The sequence below is a fragment of the Pelodiscus sinensis genome, chromosome 9, assembly GCF_052426305.1.
Source record: "Pelodiscus sinensis isolate ZL-2025 chromosome 9, ASM5242630v1, whole genome shotgun sequence".
NCBI classification, from domain to species: Eukaryota; Metazoa; Chordata; order Testudines; family Trionychidae; genus Pelodiscus; species Pelodiscus sinensis.
In genome coordinates, this window is record NC_143060.1 from 42,034,223 (window position 1) to 42,061,938 (window position 27,716).

Genomic DNA, 27,716 nt, shown 5'->3' on the forward strand with positions numbered 1-27,716 from the left:
AACTTGGTTACTCCTCTGAAGTTAAAACACAGTCATTGCTAACACACATCTAGAACAATTCCCTAAGCAGACTTTGTTATCCATTTCTGAAGACAGTCCTATATATTACTGGGAAGGTTGTGGGGGTGTTTGGTGTGTACACCATAACACACTTTGACTATCATAGGAAAGAAATCATTGACTCCTAGAATCACAATTTCAACTGCAGCATGGACAGGACTTTAGACTGCATTGATCTAAATATTAATCAAAACTAAGAAGGAAACTGTTATTTCAGTAAGAAAGATTTCATTAACATAAAAGAAAGGTAACCACTGTGGGATATTATCTCCGGGTTTGATGAACACTTTATGAAGGTACAGTCAGCCAGATGGCAGTGCTCTCTGCTGGAGACCAGAGGTCAGGCATGTCCTTTCCGGGTCCAGACAGAGCCTGCAGCATAGTGCAATAAAAATGCTCCTCTGTGTCCCTGGAGGCTGAAACTGAAATGGTATTTATAGCCTTGGACTCTGGCTGTAAAAAAGAAGAAAAATGTACCAAGTCAACATGAACTAAATATGGCATGTGCCAAGTCCAGTAAAATGGACTGATTTTGGATACAGGTTTGACCTTCTAATCGTCATTCTTATTTGTATCCTTTACTTTTCTCTGAAATTGTGGCATGCAATTGCACTGTATTCAGGGAAGGCTGAATTTGCACAGAACTAAACCAGGGATAGCAGGCAGAATTCATTTGATGTAATCATAGTCTCTATTCATACTGTGCTGAACTCCAAAATCTGTGCTTTTTACCCATTAACATGTTTGGTTTCACTTGGGCTGCTTACATGTCCCAACAATGTAAGTATTTTAATTTGTTTATCTTTAGCAATAAATATAGGAAAAGCGCCACAGGTTCTGTCAAGGTGCTTATGAGCCAAACAAATATTTCTAATTTTAAGGAAAATATGAACTTTACTATCTCTTTCTCTTTTTAAGAAAGAGAAACAAAACTCTGATCCTATAAGATGTTGAGCACCTCATGGGGAAATCCTAAGCTCCTTCAACTCCCTCAATAAACATCATTTTTATTTTTAAAAAAGAGGTTTCTTGCACATAGTGGTTGTAGAAAAAGGCATAAACATTAAATCTCTGCCCTTAAGCACAAACATGCAACCCTCATGGACTTCAATGGAAGCTGAACATGTATAACCAAGGAGAGGATGCGCCCCTTGTTTTCTCAGCTTGTTTGACACCAGATATACCAATCATTATTGATATGTTTTCAAGAAAGGTAACTATGGTCAGCCTGCAACTCAGCATGAGTGTCTTAGTGAACAGCTACTTGAGATTGCACTGAAAAACCATGGGAATTCCCAGATTGTCAGCGTGGAAACAAATGACATGCATGAACTTCTGTTCTTCATACTGATAAATGTCATGTACATCAATATTTGCAGTGTCTGAGATCCAGGATAGTATTTGTCACACCTTTGGAATTGTCACTTCTAATGGGCAGCTCTGGAAGTTCTGTCTTCTGCACACTCTGTTCTCCTTGGCTACGTCTAGACTGGCATGATTTTCCGCAAATGCTTTTAATGGAAAAGTTTTCCATTAAAAGCATTTGCGAAAAAGAGCATCTAGATTGGCATGGACGCTTTTCCGCAAAAGCACTTTTTGCGGAAAAATGTCCGTGCCAATCTAGATGCGCTTTTGCGCAAAAAAGCCCCGATCGCCATTTTCGCGATCGGGGCTTTTTTGTGCAAAACAAATCTGAGCTGTCTACACTGGCCCTTTTGAGCAAAAGCTTTGCGCCAAAGGACTTTTGCCCGAATGGGAGCAGCTTAGTATTTCCGCAAGAAGCACTGATTTCAGACAGTGGGAAGTCAGTGTTCGTGCGGAAATTCAAGCGGCCAGTGTAGACAGCTGGCAAGTTTTTCCGCAAAAGCAGATGCTTTTGTGGAAAAACTTGCCAGACTAGACACAGCCCTTTTGTTTCTTTAGAGTTTCATTGTTTGGTGTAATGTAGCTGTCAAGGGAGAACAGAGTCATGAGGGAAAGATGCTTTCTTGAGTAGAGTCAAAGCAGTGAAAGTTTTGAACTTCAGCACAGAGACCTTGAGTTGGACTGTTCCACAACTTCAAAGGTAGCACTTGTCAGCATATTGTGATTTAGATTACCAAATTCTCAACATCCCCTTGCCGATTCCAAAGGACTCATAGCAATACTTGCAGCAAAGAATTCAGCAGCAACTCACAGGCTGCCTAAAATGCTCATCAACAAACAAACTAGTACAAATCAAAGTCTGTTCACAGGGAGTTTTTGAATAGCATAAAGTTCAATGGATACAAAATTTCTTATTAACTGTTTGCTGAGCACTAGAACTAGCCCATTTGAGCAGTCAATTATCATGACAAATTATTAGCTAACAGATTTATTCCAGCAGTGGTTGTCTATTTGAAATAGACATCATGCCATGAACTGGATTTTGCTGTGGATCCAGCCTACTGAGCTGAGTGACATTTAGTGCCTCTGGGCTTGTCTGGAAATGAATATTCTCAGATATAAGCAGTCAGTGATTGAAGCATCCTATTATCCTAACTCACTCAACTTTTTTTTTAATTGATTACCATTGTCTGCTTTTAGTGCTTCCAGTGCCAAATAGACTCCCAACTAGTCTCTCTGGTTTGCTTAACAGGCTGTGATAGATAGGACTGGATGAACAGTCTTTCTGAATAACAATGCTCCCGATGGTCCTACCAAAAGAAAAATTTGCTAGAGGAGATTAACAGAAAGATTTAAGGAAGTGTCCCTGTGGAGAATTATCCTTGATCTTTTCTGTCCCATTCTGTGTAAAGGCTGTGGGTCCCACTGCCTACATCCTGCTCATTCCTTAGAATCTGCATGGATTGGCTGGGATACCTGTCTGTGTCCCTAAAGTCTCCCTCTCCTCTAGCATCATGGCATCAAGGGGAATTATTAAGCACCTTTCTGTTCAGGAGTGTTGTGGTCAGTGCATGTTCTACCTTAATGAATCAAGGGCTCATGATCAGCCCCAAAGATATTAAAATGTTCTAAAATTACTTTGCTCACTACCTCTATCTGTCAGTATATCTAGTCCTTTACTATGAGAATAAAACTTGTTTTGACCATGTTCCCAGCTGGGCTTCTGCTGAGGGGTGTGTGTGTGGAGGGGGGAGGGGTGTTCTGCCACATTAGGGAGAATTTCCATTTGAACTATTGAATCTGGAGAACAATTTGAATTATAGTGCTGATGTATTAAATGGCAGTGTTTTTTAAGTTTTAAAAATATTACTTGAGGTGGCAATATGGGAAAGAAATCCAGATAAATGGTGGTGTGTCAGCGAAATAAAAAAATAAAAAAATAAAAAACAGTGATAGTACAACCAGGAAGGAGCAGCATCTTTCTTGCATGGTTATTTCCCATATTGGTATGCAATATGCAACTCCAGCTATGCAAAATGCATAATTGGGAGTCAGCTACCCTAAGCTGAGCCTTGGCTGAGTCCACATCGCAGGAGACTGATGGGAACACACGGTCCCATTGGCTTCCCTTACTCCTCTCAAAAGGAGTACCATACACTGGTGGAAGCTGCTCTCAGCATTTGATTTATGGGCCCACATAGACCCACTAAATCAAAGGCCAGAAGATCGCTCTTTGGAGTGCTGATCTTCCCGTAAGTATGGATGTGCCCTGATGGAGGTGGGTTAGGGCAGTGGCTATGCATTTTGTATTTACATGGATCCAGTGTCCTAACATTCAGTGTAACTGATATGAAGTGTTACCATTGTTTTTCCTGCAAGAGGAGAGGGGGAAAACGGTGCTGGGCAGCAATCTTTCCTTTTCATCAACTGGGAAACATTTTTTTTTAACTCTTAACATGCATGAGAAGTTTATTATTCCTTTCCTTGTGTGCCTATATATTGCACAACAGATAGACTTTGAGAGCAAATATACTTCAAGAAGTTAACATTTGGAAGTAGATAAACTGATCTCATTTGGTATGATGGAGGTAGAATTAACAAGTGAAATAGCTTCAAAATAGAGCTGGTAAAAAAGCACATTTTTAATTTCTTGACAAAAGAACAAATTGTTCATAAAAAGATTTTCCATTTTCTCAGTAAAAGGTTTTGAAAAAGTGTTTATGCTAAACCTCAACAGCTTGGGGAAATAGAGCCTTTGTATTCTGTGCTGCAGACTTGTGGCTTTCATTAACTGCGTTATACATCATGGCAACATAATAAAATCCTGTATCATTCTTGATGTTATATACCATCTTCTTTTATACCACATCAATTGCAAATTAAGTAAATAAATCCCCTCAAAACAGACCCTTCCTGTCCCTCATAGTTTTGAAGCTGGTAATATGAGTAAAAATCACAGATTTCACTGAAAACTTGTTTCTGGAGAATTGATTTTTACCAGAGGCAACAATAATATTTCAGTCAATATCTAGAACTTTTTGCAAAGTATCTGTTGCAATTTGTTTAGCCATGCAATTCATTTCCCATTTAAATCAATAAACCAGGAGAGCATCAAATAACATATGAAACAGGTGTGTCAATGCTTAGTGTTGGAGTTGGCATTCTCAGGAAACTATCGTGATGGATATCAGATGTCATGCCTGACCACTCTCTGTTCCTTTTTTTAGCTACTGTATGCCCAGATAAGCCTTCCCTTAGTGGAAATGGGTTCCTGTAGTTGTAAGTAATGAATTTGGTAAGTCCAGGAAAGCTATCCACCTTCCATCCCTGCTTCTACATTGGCCTTTATAACAGCCAATCACAGGGGCAGCTGTAGGAGTGCCGGTTGAGAAAGTAGCCAGCATGCAGTCCTAAATCTCTCTCCTCTAATCCTGCAGTATTCATGTAAGCCTTGAAAACCTGCTCCCAAAGGAGGACCCCATAGACAGATCACGGAAAGCAGCATGCAGCTTTTTGCTAAACGTAGGGAGAGCTACAAAGCAGCAGAGCAAAATAATACCCAAAATTAGAGAGTGAAAAAATGCATAAAAAAGAAAATGATTTAGGGATGAAGAAAAGGTAGAAAATGGCAGGACAGAGAAAATGTGCAAACCAATTGATGGCATCAACAGAGATTGGCAGAAGTGGAGATAGGCGAATAGTGCTGATTTGCTACCATGCCCCATGTGTGTGTGTGTGTGGGGGGGGGGGGCATCCACCAGCTAAAGGTTGGGGACCTGCTGTCACATGTTTGATAACATTTTCAATTGACCCATGTTTAGAACTGTGATTAAACTTCAATATATTTTATAAAAAATAGTACTTAGTTTACTTTCACGGAAGTGAAGAGATACAATTGCACGATGGTGGTTACAATGGTAGAAATACATATCTTCCATAAACTGCAAGAGAGTTCAAACCATACTGTACAGCACCGCATCAGAAATTGTGTGATGGCAACATGAATCATATACATTTTTTCAAAGTAAATCAAATCCCTAAGATCTTTCACTTGGAATAATAATAATTATTAATAAATAATGTGCATTATGCTTCAGATTGCTACCAAAATATTTCCTGATGTTGAGCAATAGACAGGTTAAAAAAAGATATAAGGTAAAAAAAGACATTCATGCATTTAAGCCACCATTTGTCTCTGACTCTAATATAAGGCAGATCAGAATCTTTTTAAAACTGTCTTTAGCCATTTAAATTCTCTTTAGTGCTTTTCATGACAAGGTCATCGCAGGCCTTGTGTTTTCAAGAGTTAAGATACTTGTATTTCCAATGGGTCATTTTTGATGGGTTCAGCCATATTTGGAACACATTGCACAGTAGAAAATGCTTTTGTTTTGTAATGAAAAAGAACTTAAAAGAAATCCAGAAGGATGTTTTAGAGTTTATCACAAATGACACTTTTGAAGTGTGCGTGTATGTATGTGTGTGGGGGGAACAAATTTATGTGTCATCTTCAGTCTTAATGATGTGGAAAAGAGTGACATTGAACAGGACCTGATGTCCATTGTTCCAGGCATAGAGAGCTCTATCTCTTGCATTGTAGTCGAGCATGGATATATGAAAGTACTGATTATGGAACGGAATGTCTGTATACTCATAAGTGGAGGTTTTTGTGGAATAAGAATAGTAGACCTTGGCTCCTGTTAAATGTGAGTTGGTAACATACAAAGTTCCACAGATCATGAAGGATTCCCCAGCACTTCGCTTTGGGTAGCCTGTGCTCCAGCTCTTCATCACTTCTAACGTGTCCTGGTTTAGCTGGCTGATAACAATGTTGCCTGCATTCTGGTTGGTAGCATATATGGCCCACAGCCCAATTTCATCTGCCATCAGATCAATATCTGAGAAGCCACCCCAAGTATAGGGGTACACGTTGTGAAAGCCAGCATACTCCAGGCTACGCTGCGCAAGCACCCGTCCTGTGTCAAAGCTGTATTTGATGATGATGTTACTCTGATATTTGTTGAAATAGAGGGAGCCATTGTACACAACATGATTGGTTCCTGCCCATTTGAAAGGAAGATTGTATGTTCTTGACTCAGCCCCACTGACAAAATCTGTGATTGATTTGTATTCACGGACAATTTTGTTGTTAGTATAACTGTCCATGTACCAGACCTAAAAGAAAAACAAAGAATAGTCTGTGAGCTACTGAAATAAAATTCTATGGGTATCATGCTTTATTCCGAGTATATTTAAAAATGTTCTGGAAGTCCATTATAAGTTACTAGACCTGCTTGTAAAGTCTTCTGGAGGGCCATTTGTAAGTCACTAGGCTTGCTTGTAAAACCTATAGAAGTGCAGGATATGTCTGTACATTTAATCTGTTGCAAAGCCATTTGTAACTGTAGCATTTTGGATTCAAACCTACTCAATAACCTCTCTGAAGCTGCCTTCACAATGTCTGCCAGCATCAGAGAAGTTTGCTTTCCAGGTGTTCTAAAAGGTTGGGCTTCTGCTTCATGAGTCATTTGTGTTGTTCATTCTGTACCCAGATTGTGACACTCCCAAAGGTGGAAGGAAAACTGAGTGTGACTTCAACCTTTGAGTCATACCCAGAGTTAGAACTGGTTGGAATTTCTCAGCTGAAATGGCCTATTTTCAGGAAAGAGAATGTTCCATGAAAATGTGTGGAGGAGTTTTCGTGGCAACTTTCCAATTTTCCACTTTGTAGCTCCCCATCAACTTTCTCTCCCATTTTTATCTTCCACACTTTATTCCTTTGTTTCATTCACTCCCCATCTTTTCCCCTTTTTGCACCTGCTAAGGTATGGAGGGAGGGAGGGAGCAAGGAAGAAAGAAAGACTATCTTTAGTAAACTCAGGGTATGTCTACACTACAAAGTTAATTTGAACTAACAGATGTTAGTTCGAAGTAACTTTGATAGGCGCTACACATGCGAACCGCTAGTTCGAACTTAATTCGAACAAGCGGAGTGCTTAATTCGAACTAGGTAAACCTCATTCTATGAGGACTAACGCCTAGTTCGAATTAAGCAGTTCAAATTAAGGGCTGAGTGGCCACTTAATTCGAACTAGTGGGAGGCTAGCCCTCCCCAGCTTTCCCTGATGGCCACTCTGGGCACCACCAGGGAAACTCGTCTGCCCCCCTGTCGGCCCTGGAGCCCTTAAAGGGGCACAGGCTGGCTACGGTGTCCGTGCCAGGTGCAAGCCTGCCAGCACCGAGCCAGCATACCCTGCACCTGGCATGGCATGAACCAGCCACCTGCTGCCACCCAGCCCTCCGCCTTTTCCCGGGACCAGGCTGGTGGCTCCCGGGAGCCTGCCTGGGTCCGCAAGAGGCGGGCACCCGTCTGGTCTAGTGCAGACATTGTGGACCTCATCCACGACGTCTGCACTAGGCACTGGAAAGTGGCCATCTAGGGCAGGATAGCTAGTGGCCACCCAGGAGCAGGTTTGCATGAAAATCAGGGTGGTCCAGTGAGACCCCCGACCCTGAGCCCTGAGGTCCATCTAGCCCAGTAGCCTGTCTGCCGACAGCGGCCAACACTAGGGACCCAGGAGGGGATGGACCGAAACAATGACCAAGCCATTTGTCTCGTGCCATCCATCTCCAGCCTTCCACAAACAGAGGCCAGGGACACCATTTCTACCCCCTGGCTAATACCACTCCATGGACCCAACTTCCATGACTTTATCTCACTTCTCTTTAAACTCTGTTCTAGTTGTAGCCTTCACAGCCTCCTGCAGCAAGGAGTTCCACAGGCTGACTCTTTGCTTTGTGAAGAACAACTTTCTGTTATTAGTTTGAAGCCTGCTACCCATTCTTTTCATTTGGTGTCCTCTAGTCCTTCTATTATAGAAGCTAATGAAGAACTTTTCTTTATGCACCCTGTCCACACCACTCATGCTTTTATAGACCTCTATCATATCCCCCCTCAGTCTCCTCTTTTCTAAGCTGAAAAGTCCCAGGGTATGTCTACACTACCCCGCTAGTTCGAACTAGCGGGGTAATGTATGCATACCGCACTTGCTAATGAAGCCCGGGATTTGAATTTCCCGGGCTTCATTAGCATAAGCGGGGAGCCGCCATTTTTAAATCCCCGCTGCTTCGAACCCCGTGTAGCGTGGCTCCCGTTTCACGAGGAGTAACGGTAGTTCCGAATAGGACCCTAGTCCGAACTACCTAGTTCGGGCCCCGTGTAGCCGCGCTACACGGGGTTCGAAGCAGCGGGGATTTAAAAATGGCGGCTCCCCGCTTATGCTAATGAAGCCCGGGAAATTCAAATCCCGGGCTTCATTAGCAAGTGCGGTATGCATACATTACCCTCCTAGTTCGAACTAGGAGGGTAGTGTAGACATACCCCCAGTCTCTTTAGCCTCTCTTCGTATGGGACCTGTTCCAAACCCCTGATCATTTTAGTTGCCCTCCCCTCTCCCACCCTCTCTCTTCCCCTCTCCCACCTCCTTTTCCATGTCTCCCCCAATTTTGTTCAATAAAGAGAGTTTCTATTTTTGAACACACGTGTCCTTTATTTTGTACATCAGGAAGGGGGGCTAGGGAGGGGTAAGTGGAAGGAGGTGAGGGAGGAATGGGGTACAAGCCCCCGACGGGGAAGACTGGGGTGGCTCTGCAGGCTCCTCGGGGTGGAAGCTCTCCTGCAGCCCCCTGATTGACTCCCCAGCCTGGATGGCAGCCTGCGGCAAGTGCAGCCGGGCTGATGGCCGAGTGCTGTGATGTGCCGAGCGTGGGCACTCAGGGCACTCCAAGCCAGGACTGCTTTGCAGGCGGGGAACCCCTGAGAACTGTCTGTCCGGGGTGGAGGTCGGGACCCTTTAAGCACAGCCTTTGGCTAGTCTGAGATAGCAGCTCCACGCTCCAAGTCCTAATCTGATGCCCTGCCGGGACTGTTTCCAGCCACCCTTAACCTCGGTTCAGGGTCCACTCAATGTGGACATGCTAGTTCAAATTAGCAAAATGCTAATTCGAACTAGTTTTTAGGTCTAGGTGCACTAATTCAAATTAGCTTAGTTTGAATTAACTAATTCAAATTAAGTTAGTTAGAATTAGTGCTGTAGTGTAGACATACCCTCAGAGAGCTAGTAGGTAAGGTCTCGTGGGAAGCAAGACTAAGAGGAAAAACAAGTGAAGAGAGTTGGCAGTTTTGTAAAGGGACATTTTAAAGGCCCAAAAGCAAACTATTCCACTATGTAGGAAAGATAGAAAGTATGGCAGGAGATCACCTTGGATCAACCAGGAGATCTTATATGATCTAAAAATCAAAAAGGAGTTGAATAAAAGGTGGAAAGTTGGTCAAATTACAAAGGATGAATATGGGCAAACAACACTGGCAGGGGCAAGATTAGAAAGGCAAAGGCACAAAACAAGCTAAATCTAGCCGGGGCATAAAGGGAAACAAGATGTTCTACAAGTATATTAGGAGCAAGAGGAAGACCCTGGATGGGGTAGGTCCATTGCTCAGTGAATAGGGAGAAACAATAACAGGAAACTTGGAAATGACTTCTTTGTTTTGTTTTTCATCAAGGTAGGTCAGGCTGAAATCAAGCATACTTACCCGTGCTGATGTATCAGCATTGGCCTCATCAGATAAAGACCTGGATGAACCACATTGAAGGCCTAACTCTACGTGGATGTGTGTTAGTGTACATTGACATCAGAGAGACTACCTCAGGCCCACGGTTGCAGGGTAAGAGGGGCAATTGCCCTGGAGCCCAGCAACTCAAAAGCACCTGGAGCCCTGGTACTTTCAAAGCACTGTGTGGCACACTCTGGGTGGCTTTGAGAGCTGGACAGGGGAAGTGTGCCATGGTCTGGGAGGTGCTGAGGGTTGACTGCTCTGGTCCCACCCCTTCTGCCCAAGGCAGTGCCCTTTCCAGGAGTGTGGAGACCCTTACTTTGCCCAGGGTCCCAGCAAGGTTGTTGGCTCTCCTGGACTCAGTGCTGTAACTAAGTATTTTTGTGCCCAAGATAAAATATTAATTATGCATCACCTCTCCTTAGGTTAGCACACATGGTGCTCTTTACAGTTGAACATTATTATTTTTACTTGTTGCATCTTTGCACCCCTGATTATGATGTGCCTGGGGTGAGCGCCCCGTTTTCCCTGCCTTTGTTCATGTGGGTAGTCCAGGCAGGACTGTAACAAAGTTACTCGGAAAGAACTGTCTATGGGATTGGGCCCTTAGAAGCTGGCCATTGAAGAAAATATAATTAAAAGAAAGAAAATAATGTGTAATTGTAGGCAGAATACAGACAAGTATACATCCCTTCTGAAACAAGCAGTTTAAGACTAATTAAAATTTGTAATATAGCTGGATTATGTTTAGGAGGACAGTTTTACATTTTTTCTGAAGTATTTCAAAATATAGAATACAAATATGCAGGGAATACAAAAAATAAACACTAGCTGGTAAAATCTCATGTAGGAAAAGAACTCATTGTAAAGATTAAAACATGCAGATAAAACTGAAAGCTATTCAGTGCCTCAACATACCCGGTTATTCTTTTCTGATGCTAAAGGATCTGTCATCCAGGCTCCAAATCGGGTTCCAGAGGTCTTGACTGTAATTGGGCCTGTAATTTTCATCAATTTGCCACATGCTGAAATCAGAAAAGCAAATGTACTCTATGAAAGCTGCAAATAGTTCCAATATAACCTGACCATATTCTGACTGATGTCAAAGAGTTGTCTAGAGATAAAGACTAATTGCTATAAACTACAGAATGGTTTCAGGATGAATATGGGGGTGGGAGGGCGGGGGGAATGCGGCGTTTGAAAGTGACTCCTCTTCTTTGATGTATGAACACCGGTAGTTTAAATTTTCTCGATTGAAAAAGGAGACAGGCTTTTTTATATATATAGAAAAGTCAATAAAGATTCTTCTGAAACACTTTTATATCTTCTGGGTTCAAACAAAATAAGATAAAATATACTAAAATATCTCCCCCATATTCATGTAATAAGAAAAGGCTGAAACTAATGTTACCTCCAAATAGATTTGAGAGATCTAGCTCTTCCTTAACAGCTTAACACGTCAGAAGGAGAAAAGGGAAATTAGACATTTCTATTGCAGATTCTCAGTATGCATAATCCAAATATTCATATGCTTAAAGGTTTTGAATTGACTTTCTTCAAAATTATATCCAATTTACACCTCAGTGAAGATTACAGAAGAAGCTATGTTTGAGCTCCTCTGTCATTGGGTGAATCAGCACTAACAGCTCTACTCTGCAAACATTACTGGCATCAGTGTCTACTAATACGAATAAATCCTATTGTTTTCAGTCTCCCCAGTACCTTGTACAACTCAAGATTCAGGCAAGGGGAATGGATTTCATTTTTAGAAAACTGAAAATGGCAGATCTAAAATCCAATCTACTTGCATCTATAGAAAGACTTGACTCATCTCTGCTATTAGTTTATGAGACTTAGTTCACAGCTCATTATTTTCTAATTTCTCTCCATACAATCAATTTAACTCCACAGGCACATCTGGAATAATAATCCAAGGTTATGTCTACACTATGTGCTTTTTTCAAAATAAACTATTTTGGAATAAAACCAACAAATGGTCTGGTAGCACTTTATAGACTAACAAAACATATAGATGGTATCATGAGCTTTCGAAAACTCATGATACCATCTACATGTTTTGTTAGTCTATAAAGTGCTACCAGACCATTTGTTGGTTTTTTTTCCTGTAACAGACTAACTCAGCGACCCCCTGAAGTATTTTGGAATAGTAACTCCTGAAATAACTATTTCAAAATAGCAGATCCACACCACAGGAAAGCCTCAAAATTAGTCCAAGGAAGGCTCCCCTAATGTGGGCATGCTACCTCGATTTGGAGCTCCAGGAAGAACTGGGGAATAATTACACTGAGGCTACGTCTAGACTGCATCCCTTTTTTGTAAAAGGGATGCAAATTAGACGTATCGCAATTGCTAATGAAGTGGGGATTTAAATCTCCCCCGCTTCATTAGCATAAAAATGGCTGCTGCTTTTTTTTGGCACGGAGCTTTGCCCGAAAAAAGCGCCAGTCTAGACGCGGATCTTTCGGAAAATAAAGCCTTTTCCGAAAGATCCCTTATTTTAAGAGGGATAAGGGATCTTTCGGAAAAGGCTTTATTTTCCAAAAGGTTTGCGTCTAGACTGGCGCTTTTTTCCGGCAAAGCTCCGTGCCGAAAAAAAGCGGCAGCCATTTTATGTTAATGAAGCAGGGGAGATTTAAATCTCCGCTTCATTAGCAATTGCAATACGTCTAATTTGCATCCCTTTTACGAAAAAGGGATGCAATCTAGACGTAGCCTCTGGGTATGTCTACACTGCAACACTGTTTTGAAATAACTAGTGCTATTCCGAAATAACTTAGTCTGCATCTACGCAGCAGGCAGTTATTTCGAAATAATGTTAAAATACTGTCAAGCTGGAGGACTTCTTACTCTGACTCCTGTAATCCTCATTGTATGAGGAATAAGGGAAGTCGGAGGAAGAGTGCTCTATTCCCTACTATTTCAAAATAAGTGCTGTGTAGTTGCTTCCTATTTCGAAATAAGCTATTTTGAAATAAGATACGTAATTGAAGTAGCTCAATTTGCGTAGCTTATTTCGAGGTAAGGCCTGCAGTGTAGAAGCACCCTGACTGACCCTGGCGAGGAGCTATTACGAAATAGCAGCAGTGGAGCATCCACATGAAATGAGGGTTTATTAGTTTGAAAGAAGAAGCCAGTTATTTCAGAATTATTTTGAAATAACTGGCTTGCTGTGTGGACGCTCGCCTTGTTATTTCGAAATAACGCTGTAGAGTAGCTATGCCCCAAGTTACCATATCATTAAATCTAATATATGACAGATAACAGTTACAGATGTGGACTCGAGTGTGTAAAACCACCATAGATTTATGTGCAAAGGAATCAGAAAAAAAACACCATAATGAAGAAAGCAAATACAAGAATTATTCTGGAACTTTTGCTTCCTCAGTGGACATCTAATCCACTATATTGACCCTTGTTAGGTTGTCTGGGAGGAAATAATGAGAGTCAATACAATCTTGAATGCTGACCTTCCTAATAATCCAAAAAAATCTGTATTTTAAGTGACATTAATAACATGCCAAAAGACTTAATAAGATAGAAAGGTATAAATGAATAAGTAACCTTGCAAGTTTGGAAAAATAATATCCAGATTAACATAAATATTGAAATATTTCATGATTTTTATAAAGTATTTTAGATACAAATATATAATTCATTCTGATATTACTGCTATTGCACACAATACAGTTTCTAGCTGGATAAGGTGAGCAACAAATAGAATCCTTTTAAAAGCTAAGGTATATCATTCAAAGGAGCAAATCACATGATTTCATTCTGTTATTTATGTAAGAGAAAGAATGCACTGCATTGTATGTATCTATTTCAGTAATTTATAATGGGGCTTTTGCTCAGGGAGCTTCTGATTGATCACTAGTATTCACTCTGAACTGCGGGGCAGCATAGCTTCACAGGTCACTTGCCAGTCAGTCAGCTCCCTGCATGGAGCCCTGAGCCTCTGACTGGGCGGGGCTGATTAATCACCTGTGAAGCTGTGCTGCCGCCCAATTTAGAGGGAACACTGATTATCACCAAAAGGAATTCAGTCCTGGGCTAGGGAAATGGATATAACAGAAATTAACATAATCTAAGTATGCACTGGCAATATCATGAATAGCACAGGTTGTATTTTTGCAGTTTCATTAGAAGGGAGCTAATTCATTAGTTAGTTAATGTTGATTTACACAAGGAAACATTTGTGTATCTCAGACTGAAGTTGCAGGATCTTTTGAAGACATACTGCTATTAAGTATGTAGAAGACACCACTTTTAAAAATTCTGTCCCCCTGGCTCAGTTTATAGTATTTATTGTCTCATCAGAGATTTTTTACAGAACTGCTACCAGTGTCATTCATTGCCTGAATGCTACAAATCCAGTATGATTTGTAAAATTCCATTGTGGGGAGTTGAGTAATATAGTCTAGTCATGCCAAGTTTTAGCCTTATTTAAGATGGCATGTCAGCACAATAGTGTTGTGAAGGATATGTATGTGGTGAAATCATAAACCATTTGGAAAGTACTAAAACAATTATGAATTGAGAATCAAATTAATGGAAAACATACACTGTGCTGAAAGATATTAGAATGAAATTAATCACCGCAACTAATTTACATTTGCTGTTTTTTAACTAATGGAAAATACAAAGTGAATAATGTAAGAATTTCCAGAGTACATAATTAGTATTACTCAAGAACTGTGTTAAAATTAGAATTACAAGACACTTTCCATTTTTGAAAGAATTGGAATTCTAAAACAAAGGATTTTTTAAAGGAATATTTAGTTCAGGAAGATATAGATGTGTGAAAAATTAGTCCTAAAATTTAGCTCTAGAATTTCCAAAATGACTGTTGGATAATTATCTTTCAAAACCTATGGTGGGCTAATTAAAGAAGAAGAAAAGCGATGAATGTACATTATACTACAAGTGCTGACTGGTCAGCAGGCCATAGATCAAGTGTATATTTGGGCTCTCAAATATTTTGGCTCACATAAGATGGTGTAGTGAGAGGAGGAGACTGCTGCAGGGGAAATTTGCTAACTAACTAGCAAATTATATTTAAAAAGAGACAAAATTCTAGTTTTATATAGGGACAGACCCTCAGAAAAGAGAATGTTGCCTCCACATTCTTCTCTGTCTTTGTTGCAGTTCCTGGCTTTCCCTTTCCTTTTTGTTCATTACAAAAGTCCCGAAGCTTCTCTCTCTCTCTCTCTCTCTCTCTCTCTCTCTCTCTCTCTCTCTCTCTCTGTGGGGAACTTGATGAATCTGTTTGAGTTATTTAGAACTAATTAAGGCTAACACATCTTATCCTCATCCCATCCCATCTCCACTCTAAAGGTAACTTTGGATCCAGGTCAGTTATATCTGGCATAATCCGGGTCTGTTGGCTTCCTAACGTAACTGCTCTCAGACTACAGGTTGGGCCTCCATTGTCCAGCAACCTTTGGACCTAACCGGTCCTAAACAAGGAGATTTGCTGAACCAAGGGAGATCCCTCTCTTCATGGCCTGTGCTCCCCCACTGCCACCAGACTAGGACAGCCTGGCCCCACTGCTGCCCCAGCACTGGGGCTTTCTAGATGAAGCTGGCCCCACTGCTGCCAGGGCCTAACTGGCATAGAATGAGTTCTGTAGCTGCTTCAGAGCTCTGTAGCCTCTTGGCTCTGTGAGTGGAGCTCCATGGGCCCAGAAGCTTCATGACCACCGCTGGGATTGCAGCTCCTTGTCCATGGCCAGAGCTCCCTGGCCGCTGGGGCTAGAACTCCCCACCATTCTGCGCCCCCTCACTCCCCACACTGGACTAAGTTGCTGGTTCCCCCTACCATGCTCCTGCCCCACTTCCAGACCTCCCCGTTCCTCGGTCCTGTGGTCCAGGAATATCCATGGTCATGCCGGACCATGCATGTTACCAGGCCAGAGAGTCCTGGTTAAGGGACAGTGTAAACCAATGTATTCCCCTCTGTAATTTGGAGGGGCACTGGAGAAGCAGCCAACACTTACCTCAAATGACTAATGGCCCCAGTCCTCCTATGTCCTTTAGGACAAGCTCTTTTAGTAGCACAACCTCCTCCCAGCTAAGACTTTCACACATGTAGTGTAGTGAGATATGCCTGAAGTTCTGCCCTCCTTTCAAATCACAGTGGATTCCCCCACTACTGCATGTATGCCTGCACCCCTCCTTAGTGACAGCACTCAGACAGGCATCTTCAGTTCTCATTTCAAAAGTCTGGTCACACCTCTCAACAAGATTGCTTTGTGGTGAGAGGTGATGGCACAGAGTGATCGAGGGCAGGGGAAAAGAGAAACTACAACTCCCATTTTTGTATCAGGATGATGGATGCAATGGACAGTCAGAGTTTTGCTCAAGCACGAGATCAGTATCCAATATGCACCACTGCGTAATTTGAATTCAGAAGGAATTGTTCAGAACGACAACAGAGGCCCCAAAGCACATCTCAACTTGAGTGACGATCTTGATGGATAAGCTTGTACTATTTAGAACTACTTAGAGCCACTGTGTATAACCTTTATGGTTGAGAATTCCTCTGAGAGTGCCACAAATCAGCTGGCTTGCTAAGTACTGACCATGGGAACAGAGTGAGGCTCTGGGCTGACTGATTGGGCAGAGACGAATTGTGAGACCAGAGAAGGAAACCGAGAAAATATAGGCCCCACTGCCTCCTTTCACTTCCATGAATGACACGAACACTAAATCATGTGCAATGCCTGTTCAACCAATGGCACATCGGAAGAAAAGGAAATCTGATGAATAGAATTTAAAACAATTTAAAAAGGACACTGGTCCTCTTCTCTGGGAAATGCTGTGCCTGGATATCTTCATTTTCTCCATGTCTGTCTTGTGGAATTTGATCCCACAAATATATTTGCACATATGCAACAATGGAGCTGTAAAGATTTCACAAGATTGGACCTTGAGGCAATCTGTATTTTTGTACATTATAAAGTACCACACAGTCTGTGCTAAAGTATTAGTTGTTTTTAATGAAAATGTTGTTAATTATTATTGAGTAATTTATTCCCAAGGCATTTCATGGCATTCTTTATAACAAGTTATTAAAGAATGTTATTAAATTGGTTAATTGTTATTGATCAATTTTAGTGTTAAATTAATATTAAATATTAACTTTAAAATGGTAGCAACTTTCCCCTATATTTCCAGCGTGGTGCTGCATTCTACATGGACATCTGAAGAATGAGAATTATTTTGACATAAAGCTCAGCCTCCTTTTAACAATTTATAAATGAAGTAAGAGGAGTTTTGCTACATAGTGGCAAGTCGTTCCAATTTTCCGTTCTGATCAAAAAAATGGAAACTGATGCCTTTTATCTACTTAACTGTAAACTGTAATGCTCTAATCCAGGTGTTCTCATCTCCAGTGCAAACTCCTATAATTGTCCATTTGGCTGTATGGGAACTATTCTTGTTGCTAAAGTTGTTTGTGAGGTAATGGTGATAGTGAATATTCAATATCAGCTCCATAAAATGTCAGTGAGCATCATTTTTTCCAAAGAAAATAAAACACGGCTGTCCTATATTGTAGCTGACTGATGTACAAAAACCATGGATTCTTAATAGGAAGAGATTCTGAGAAAAAAACAACAACTCCAAGAACTTTTCTTATTGGATTTTTTTCTGGAATCATTCATTGGGGAGAGGAGCAGGATGCAGATTGCTGTCCTGTGCAATGGACAGAGGTTCTTTCCCAGAACCCATCACACCAGGGCCTGCTAATTGTTTCAGTTCTCCCTTTTGAATCTGTGGAGTCAAACTGCCAAGGACTTCTCAGGTGGAAACTTCTACTAGAACCTGCGTTAAAAGTGGATTTCCTTCTTTGGATAGGAGCTGCAAAAAGATTAGTTCATGCTTCGGCTCAGGCTACATTAACCTTCTCATGGCTTTCAGAAGTGCTTTCTGCAATGCTATTCTTGGAGTCCAGGTAGATCAGAGTGTGAATCCCACTGGATTTCTCTGATTGGGCCCCATGAATCCAAATGGGAGTTTGAATTACAGCAGCTGGTAAGACTTCTAGCTCCTGTTTTAAGTTGGAAAGTGACCAGATAAAAGAAAGTTTAAAAAAAAAAAAAAAGCTGGTTAACCGCTCCCCCCCACCCCTGCCCCACAGAATGAGAAAGATGTCAGAGCTCTCCTTCCCTTGAGGTGAAAATAAATTAGAAAAGAAAAGCTCTTGGTCCAACTCTTTAAAGGCTTTCTGTATAGTTGGTTTTTTGTTTCCTTTGGAAACAAGATAGAAAGTGAATTAATTCCTGGGAGGCAGACATGCTGGCGGCAGAGCGACAATAGTGGAGATGACAGAATTATCCCCTAGCACGTCCTTTCAACAGCTCTGCAATGAGCAGCAGACTTTAGCAACTATACCTCTTGATTTTTGTTTTACTGAATCTTGGTGTTAGTTGGAAATACTTGTAAGTGACTGACAGTAGTACCTTAAGAGTACAGGTTTGTTTGCGTCACAGATTTCTCCAGTGTTGGTCTCTATTTGTGGTATAGTTATGAATTCAGAAATATAGATGGGAAAGATCAGTGAGGCAAAGGAACAATCTGCCACATGAATTATTTACAACAGTAGAGGTAGCTAAAAATGTAAACTGCCCATAGATTATTTTTCAGAGCCAAGAGCTCCTTTTTCTCAGAAGAAAAGTCTGGCAATGTAGAAATAACTCTTGTCCTGGAACATAATCTTTTGACAGTAGTACACCTCAGCTTTTCACTTTCCTCAGAAGTAGAAACACCAGATGATAGATAGAAAGGAAGGCCCTTATATGCTTCCATTGAGCAAAGAAGAGGAAATTTTGGAACATTCATATGAGAACCTGTTTGATAGATTTGCAGAGATTCAGATCAGTTTAGATAACAGATCTGTAGGGTGAGATCTACAGAGTCTCAGAGAAGTAGCCTTGTTAGTCTATAATTTTAAAAACAACAAGCAGTCCTGTGGCACCTTAGAGACTAGAAGAAATACCTAGAATCATGAGCTTTCATGAGTAAAATCCACTTCATCAGATGAATTCGAGTGGAAATAACAGAAACTAGGATATGTATAACAGTAAAAGAAGTATCTGTCAATTGTGGGACCTCTGTTAATAAGACTAATTAAGTGGGCTGGATGTGTCCCATTCATTGTTTTTGATGTGAAAGTGCAGATGTTAAAGGCGGGAGAAATTGATCTAAAAAAGCACGTAGTACAGGCAGTCCCCAGGTTACGTACAAGATAGGGACTGTAGGTTTGTTCTTAAGTTGAATCTGTATGTAAGTCGGAACTGGCGTCCAGATTCAGCCGCTGCTGAAACTGACCACCAGTTCCGACTTACATACAGAATCAACTTAAGAACCCCAAGCGTCCCCAAGTCAGCTGCTGCTGAAACTGATCAGCAGCTGATTCCAGGAAGCCCGGGGCAGAGCAACTCTGCCTCGGGCTTACTGTAGTCAGTGCTGGTCAGTTTCAGCAGCAGCTAACTTGGGGACGCCTGGGGCAGAGCAGCTGAGGTGCTGCCGGGTTGGTCCAGTAGCGCCCAGAGCGGCGCTGCGGGACCAACCGGCAGCGCCCCAGCAGCTCTGCCACAGGCGTCTGGAGAAAAGCCTAGTCTGCTGGAGGGGGGCGTACTAGCTGCTCCCCCGCCCCACCCCAGCAGACCAGGAAGACGCGGGCGGCGGACCGAGACCAGCAGACCAGGGAGACAGGGAGCAAAGCCTCTGAGGATGCCAGCAGCAGGACAGCCGCGGGGCATCTGGGCTGCTCCGCTGCCGGCTTCCCCAAGGCTTTGCAAAGCCGCGGGGGGTCTCGGGCAGCGAGGCAGCCCAGGCGCGCCTGGGCTGCCCCGCTGCGGCTTTGCTCCGTGTCTTCCTGGTCTGCAGACCAGGGAGACACGGAGAAATCCCCGGAGTACACGGGCGGCAGGACTGCGAGGTCCCGCAGTCCGTGTCCTCCGGGGCAGCTCCGTTTGTAACTGCGGACCCGACATAAGTCGGATCCGCGTAAGTAGGGGACTGCCTGTATTGATCTAAATCTGCTTCCACTGAAGTCTCTGGAAAAACATGCATTGATTTTGGTGGAAGTAGCAAGGCCAGTGCGGAGCACATTAGAAAAGTCCAATGCTTATCCTACCTGAAATGCCAAGACTTTGAATATTTACCCACTAAATGTGATAGTGTAAGGAGTCTAGTGCACCTTCTCATGGATGTGCGTGGCTTGATTTCCTGCTTGTACTAATGTCACTGCACTGACGGCAATTTCTGATTTAAGAGGATGATCAGGGTACAGGAGGAGGAGCTTATGACACCCCCGAAGGAGTGTAGAAGCAGATGCTAGGAAAGGCTGGAAAGCAGAATGCATTTCAGAATTCTCCAATGAGTAGTGAGGCACTGCTAGCAGCTTCTCTGTATGTCACTAGAACATGTGGGGGAGGTTGGGAACCTAGAGGACATATGTCTATTTTGAGGGTACATATAGGAATGCATAGCCAATGCTACTATATCCTCACAGTCTCTGGTTATGTCTACATTACAGTGTTTTTTCGGAAAAACTTGTGGAACGTCCACACCTCAAGTGCGTTTTTGTGCAAAAATATTCGAAAGAACAGAGGAGTTTTTCCGGGATAGGTATTCCTCATTCTACAAGGAAGAACACCTTTTTGTGAAAGAGCTCTTTCGCAAAAAGGGGTGTGTGGACAGGGAAGAGGGCTTTTTTGTGCAAAAAGAGGAAAGAAGAAAGAGGAAAAAGCACAGGTGCCCTGGTGGCTAGTCTGTGCATAGAAATCAGAGCTTACTTTCGAGAGAGCATCCATGAAGTCTGGATGCTCTCTTTCACAAAAGCGCATCACTTTTTTGATGCGCTTTGGCAGTGTGGATGTGCTCTTACGCAAGAAGTTTTTGCAGAAGATCTCTTCTGATAAAAGCTTCTTGTGCAAGAAGCCTGCAGTCTAGACTTAGCCTCTGTGATGACAACTGTTTGCCCTGAAGATTAAAAGTTATACTGTAAACAAAAACAATCCCACTATAATGATCCTACAAACAGTTTCTTTTTTACATTAGATTAATTTTAGATGTATTCTGGAAAGAAAATGAGTTGAATAAATTTAGAACAAGGACAGAATAGAAATTTTCCTGGTAAATTAAAAAATATTTATCTCTTAAGATCTTCTAGTAACCATTATGGGATTTTCCTTTTTCTGTCTCTAATGAAGTCAATCAGGCTTTTATATGCATAGTGTGTCAGATGTTTATTTATTAAATACTAAACACTGACCTGAATTATTATGGGTAATAATTATTATGGGATACTAAACAGCGTAGAGAGAAGTGAGTCCACTTTACAAAGTGTGCACAAGCAGTTTCCAGATGCTTTATTTCTTTTACATTCTTCCTTAGGATAAACATTTGTTATGGGAATCAATTGTAAAATGAAAAGTTATAGACTGAACTCACTTGTTACTTAGGGTACATCTATACTGCAACCCTATTTCGAAATAACTAGAGCTATTGTGAAGTAACTTAGTCTGTGTCTACACAGCAGGCAGTTAATTCGAAATAGTGTCAAAATACTGTCAAGCTGGAGGACTTCTTACTCTGACTCCTGTAACCCTCATTGTATGAGGAATAAGGGAAGTCAGAGGAAGAGTGCTCTGTTTCGAAATAAGTGCTGTGTATATGCTCCCCATTTCGAAATAAGCTCTTTCAAAATAAGATACGCAATTGACGTAGCTCAATTTGCCTTGCTTATTTTTCATTAAGCCCTGTAGTGTAGATGCACCCTTAGAATGCGTGTCTCTATGGGTATGTCTACACTACAAAGTTAGTTCGAATTAACGGATGTTAGTTTGAACTAACTTTCATAGGCGCTACACTAGCGATCCGTTAGTTCGAACTTAATTCGAACTAACGGAGCGCTTAGTTCGAACTAGGTAATCCTCATTTTACGAGGATTAAGCCTAGTTCGAACTTACTAGTTCGAATTAAGGGGTGTGTAGACCCTTAATTCGAACTAGTGGGAGGCTAGCCCTCCCCAGGTTTCCCTGGTGGCCACTCTGGCCAACACCAGGGAAACTCTATTGCCCCCCTCCCGGCCCCGGACCCCTTAAAGGGGCACGGGCTGGCTATGGTGCCCGTGCCAGGTGCAAGCCTGCCAGCACCCAGCCAGCAGACCCTGCACCTGGAACAGATTGAGGCACCCACCCGATGCCCCCCAGCCCTCCCCCTCTTCCCGGAACCAGGCTGGCGGCTCCCGGGAGCTTGCCCAGGACCGCAGGAGGCGGACACCCGCCTGGGCTAGTGCGGACATCGTGGACCTCGTCCACGATCTCCGCACTAGGCACAGGAAAGTGGCCAGCTAGGGCAGGAGAGCTGCCAGCCTGGCCACCCGGGAGCAGGTGTGCATGAAAATCAAGGGGGTCCACTGAGACCCCCGACCCTGAGCCCTGAGCTTAGAATGTCCATACTGGGTCAGACCAAAGGTCCATCTAGCCCAGTAGCCTGTCTGCTGACAGCGGCCAACCCTAGGAACCCTGGAGGGGATGGACCGAAGACAGTGACCAAGCCATTTGTCTCATGCCGTCCCTCTCCAGCCTTCCACAAACCTTGGGCAGGGACACCACTCCTGCCCCCTGGCTAATAGCACTCCATGGACCCAACCTCCATGACTTGATCTCACTTCCCTTTAAACTCTGTTCCAGTTCTAGCCTTCACAGCCTCCTGCAGCAAGGAGTTCCACAGGTTGACTCTTTGCTTTGTGAAGAACAACTTTCTCTTACTAGTTTGAAGCCTGCTACCCATTCCTTTCCTTTGGTGTCCTCTAGTCCTTCTTTATGGGAACTAATAAATAACTTTTCTGTATGCACCCTCTCCACCCAACTCCTGCTTTTAGAGACCTCTATCCTGTCCCCCCTCAGTCTCCTCTTTTCTAAACTGAAAAGTCCCAGTCTCTTTAGCCTCTCTTCATATGGGACCTGTTCCAAACCCCTGATCATTTTAGTTGCCCTTCCCTCTCCCAGCCTCTGTCTTCCCCTCTCCCACCTTTTCCCAGTCTCCCCCAGTTTTGTTCAATAAAGACAGATTCCATTTTGGAACACAATTGTCCTTTATTTTGTACATCAAGAAGAGGGGCTAGGGAAGGGTAAGTGGAAGGAGGTGAGGGAGGAATGGGGTACGAGCCCCCAGTGGGGAGGACTGGGCTGGCTCTGCAGGCTTCTGGGTGTGGAAGCTCTCCTGCAGCCCCCCAATTGCCCTCTCTCCCCAGATGGCAGCCTGCGGCAAGTGCAGCCGGGCTGATGGCCGAGTGGTGTGATGTTCCCAGTGTGGGTACTCCGGGCACTCCAAGCCAGGACTGGTTTTCAAGCGGGGCACGCCTGAGAATTGTCTGTCCGGGGTGGGGGTCAGGACACTTTAAGCACAGCCCTCGGCTAGCCTGAGACAGCATCTCCACGTTCTAAGTCCTCCTCTGATGCCCTGCCGGCACTGCTTCCGGCCATCCTTAAGCCCGGTTCAGGGTCCACTTACTGTGGACATGCTAGTTCGAATTAGCAAAACGCTAATTCGAACTAGTTTTTAGTTCTAGACGCGTTAGTTCGAATTAGCTTAGTTCGAATTAACTAATTCGAACTAAATTAGTTCGAATTAGCACTGTAGTGTAGACGTACCCTATTTTCCTACTTAGCCCAAGGTCAAGAAATACGCCTAGTGGTTAAAAGCGTTTCACTGGCAGTTGAAACTCCTGGATTCTATTTTGAGCTCTGTCACTTACTTATTGTGTAACCTTTCATCTGATCACTTATCTTCTTTGAATAGTGGTTTCCTCATCTATAAAATGGGGATGATAATTCTTACCACCCTCAGAGAACTGTGCACAGCTTAGTTTTTGTAAAGCTTTTCAGAATCGACAGCTAATAGTGCCATGGTAGTGTGAAATATCACCACGATCAATAAAAGTATCCCTTACTGATGCTAGCATCTCTTTTGCCATTGATATGATGGCATCTCTTTGTTGAATATGGCATTCTACTTTCCAGGCCCTAAGCAAAAATTGTCAATGCCACATTTTGCCTGGACCTGGCTATATAAGATAGCTAGAAATGAGTTGAGTATGTATCTAGTCTAATTGCTTCTTTCATATTTCATAGGTCATAGTTATCTGAGAGAATATTGATTTCCTAGATGACCATATTATTTTAAAAACTCTGTCACTACTAAATAATAGTAATAATACTAACAGCATTAATGCATAGTAACTGATTCAAGAAAGGTGATAAATCATAGGAAAGCAGTGTATTACTACAGTAAAAATTGACCATATGTATAGCACATTATATGAAGTGCAATAAGGCAGCTTTTTCTTGTGTATATCTGACTATTTCTAGCTGAGGATTTGCACACAAAAATGGATAAGCACATACACACCTGCTTTTATACGCAGATAACCACATTCATGCACACAAGTCCTGAGTATGCTAAATTGCATGCACACCTTTGAAATGTAGGCCATAATTATCAACTGCTGCAAAGTGATATTTTCCTGTTCTAAGGAGAAGAAAAAGTTTTACTCACCACAGTGGCTGTGGCTATCTCTACATCTCTGTGAAAGTGAAATGGCTGCTCACTATATGTTAATGAATGTTGAAAGGGATTCCAATGCAGATGGAGGATACTTTGAGGTGGCTAAAATGGTATAAATAATGCATAATATATTTATATTACTGGAAAATACCTGTGAGGGAAAAGAAGTGGGGGGGAAGGGATGCCATTAAGTTAGCTGTTCTGCAAGACTCAACAGTAACATTGTAACCATTCAAGCCCAGATGCCTGGTGCAGTGTTGCTGTTCTGTCCTGCACGGCCATAGGATTCTGGCCCTAAACACAGTATTGACAGCCACAGTCAAGTTACTGTAGTGTTGTGGTGTAGAGCTGGCACAGCCCTTCAATGCAGTGGTCATTGCTGAGGTGAAATGGGTGGTAGCTGGAGTTGCCTTATAGTCCCTAATTCCCCAGATGCTGTATCAGCCTCTTGGGGCTATACACAGCAAGATTAATTTAAGCCGATTTCAGGCTGCTCTAAATTGCACATGGGACTTGCCAGGAACTCAGCCAGTCTAGGATTAGGAGAGCATAAAAGCCACCTGAGCCGTGCTATGCATTTCTCATCAATTATTGATTACCTGGATAAGAACATAAGAATGGCCATACTGAATCAGACCAAAGGTCCATCCAGCCCAATATCCTGTCTGCCAACAGTGGCTGATACCAGATGCCCCAGGGGAAGGATCACAACATGTAAATCTCATGTGATCCCTCCCCGGTCACCCACCTCCAGAGAAACAGAGGCTAGGGACACCATTCCTACCCATCCTGGCTAATAGCCATTGATGGACCTAACCTCCATGAATCTATCTAGCTCTGTGAGAATTACCCCCCCAAGAGCAAAGGCAATTCTGCATTAGGATTTAAGAAAGCTTAAATCCTTTCAATAGCTAGTCAGAAACCCCTTTAAACTCCTTAGGCATGGAAGCAAATTGGAATATGAAAATATTAGAATGCTAAAGTATTACTAGTGTTATTGTCTGGTATCGTCATACCCTTGAGGCTCAAACTGCAGTTGCCTGTGGGCTAGGAGATTATGTAATTGTTACAAGCTATTGAAGACAGGGGTGAAGAGACATAGGTCCAGGACAGGGAGGTGGAGAGGAAAATGAGAAAGAACTTCAAAAGCAGAGGAAGAGGTGGGATCCTGGAAGTGAAGAGAAAGAAAAGGAGCCCTGGGGAAAGCATATAATTGTTTCTATATATGGAGATGATTGAATTGCAGAGTTTAATTTCACAGTCAATCTGGAGATGAATTTCCAAGAAAGACAGAGTGCATTACCATGCAAGGATGTGAGGAGGCTCTCTGATGCTGTAATTCAGTTTCATCCAACTTGTATACCTACATGTGGAGCAGGATGCGATGTTTATTTCAATGTGGTGATGGCATGTGTATTTATGAGTTTATTTTTTTAGAACTTCTCTGCCTTAAATTGACAATTTAAAATATTTTAGGCCCCCCAATTGTTTTATTGGCCAAGAAAGAAGGAAAAAATTGTATGCCAAGGAAGAACTCCTGGGAAGAGAGTTAAGAGAAGGGATCTGACCTAGCACAATATTTGAAAGGAAAGTAAAAGGTGTGAGAAGAACCCATAGGAAAGACTACACAACTATAATAAAGGCAATTATCTCCATAGTGCAGTCAATTAATTGTTTTATGTTACAGTTATTCACCATAGAAAATGAAAACAAGATGACTGAAAAATAGAGAAATATCAATTTTTTTCTCCTTTCTTTCTTGAGAAAGTTAACTATTAAGAAACCAAATGTGTTTTGTTGCTGCATAGTAAAACATCTATTTCTCCTTGCCTGCACATGTAGACAGTCTGTCAGTGTAACAGCATGCTGTAATGTATATGCATTGAGAGGGAGAATTGACTCATAAGAGATTTCTGTGAGAGGAATGCTTTCATGTATTTTTCCCCCATCTTAGAGTTGCTAATTCAGTGTAAAAAGAAGAAGCTAAAAATAAATAATTTATGAGGATAACTCAGTCTAGATTACTTTCTCTCTCTTTTTCTATTACTCTAAATAAATGTACATCTTTTCTAACAGGCAGGACCTCTTTCATTTTTCTGATGCCACCCACAGCCTACAAAAGTACACACCCAATATTTGGTAATTGAGAGACTTCTCATAAGCCTAAGTTCTATTTTTTTAGTGTTTAATTTTTGCTTATAGTGAAGTTAGTTCTCATAAAAGGGGTCAGACTGAGAGAAGTGGAAGGCAAAGACTTACAATAAATAATCATTCTTGGCCCTTATACAATACCTTCCAACTAAGTATCTCAAAGAGTTCTGTTAGCTACTTTAATTGGAGCAGGCTAGGGACTTTAATTCCTAAGGTAGAGAAGTATTTATTATCCCATTACAGATGACATTTTCAAAAAAAATAGCCTTTAATTTTGGGTACCCAATATTAGACAACTAGTCCCTAAGGGTATGTCTACACTACCACCCTAGTTCAAACTAGGGTGGTAATGTAGTCAACCGGAGTTGCAAATGAAGCTCGGGATTTGAATTTCCCGGGCTTCATTTGCATCTTGCCGGGCGCCGCCATTTTTAAATGTCCGCTAGTTCGGACTCCATGCCCCGCGGCTACACGCGGCACGAACTAGGTAGTTTGGACTAGACTTCCTATTCCAAACTACCGGTACACCTCATGGAATGAGGAGTAACGGTAGTTCGGAATAGGAAGCCTAGTCCGAACTACTTAGTTTGTGCCGCGTGTAGCTGCGGGGCACGGAGTCCGAACTAGCGGACATTTAAAAATGGCCGCGCCCGGCAATATGCAAATGAAGCCTGGGAAATTCAAATCCTGGGCTTCATTTGCAACTCCGGTTGACTACATTACCACCCTAGTTAGAACTAGGGTGGTAGTGTAGACATACCCTAATTTCTCTAAGTACCCACAGCTTCAAATGAAAGCCAACAGCTGGGCATCCAAAACTGAAGCTTACCCAAAGTCACATCACAAGGCTATGGAAAGAAACCCACAACTGTGCTTTCATGAATATATTATTTCCACTAAAGTAGGAGGTAACAGTGTTAATTTC

At 42.3% G+C, this 27,716-nt stretch overlaps 1 protein-coding gene across 2 annotated transcripts in view; it reads right to left on the reverse strand.

The window, feature by feature from the left end:
- Positions 1–1,772: 1,772 nt before the first annotated feature.
- OLFM3 (olfactomedin 3) overlaps positions 1,773–27,716 on the reverse strand; it is a 148,946-nt gene continuing 123,002 nt past the window's right edge. For both annotated transcript variants that reach the window (XM_075936622.2, XM_006119799.5), the window contains exons 5-6: positions 10,958–11,064; positions 1,773–6,600 (exon numbers count right to left, since the gene is read on the reverse strand). In XM_075936622.2, coding sequence (XP_075792737.1) covers positions 5,923–6,600; positions 10,958–11,064 — 785 coding nt within the window. In that variant the 3' untranslated portion in view covers positions 1,773–5,922. The remainder of the gene's footprint in view (positions 6,601–10,957; positions 11,065–27,716) is intronic.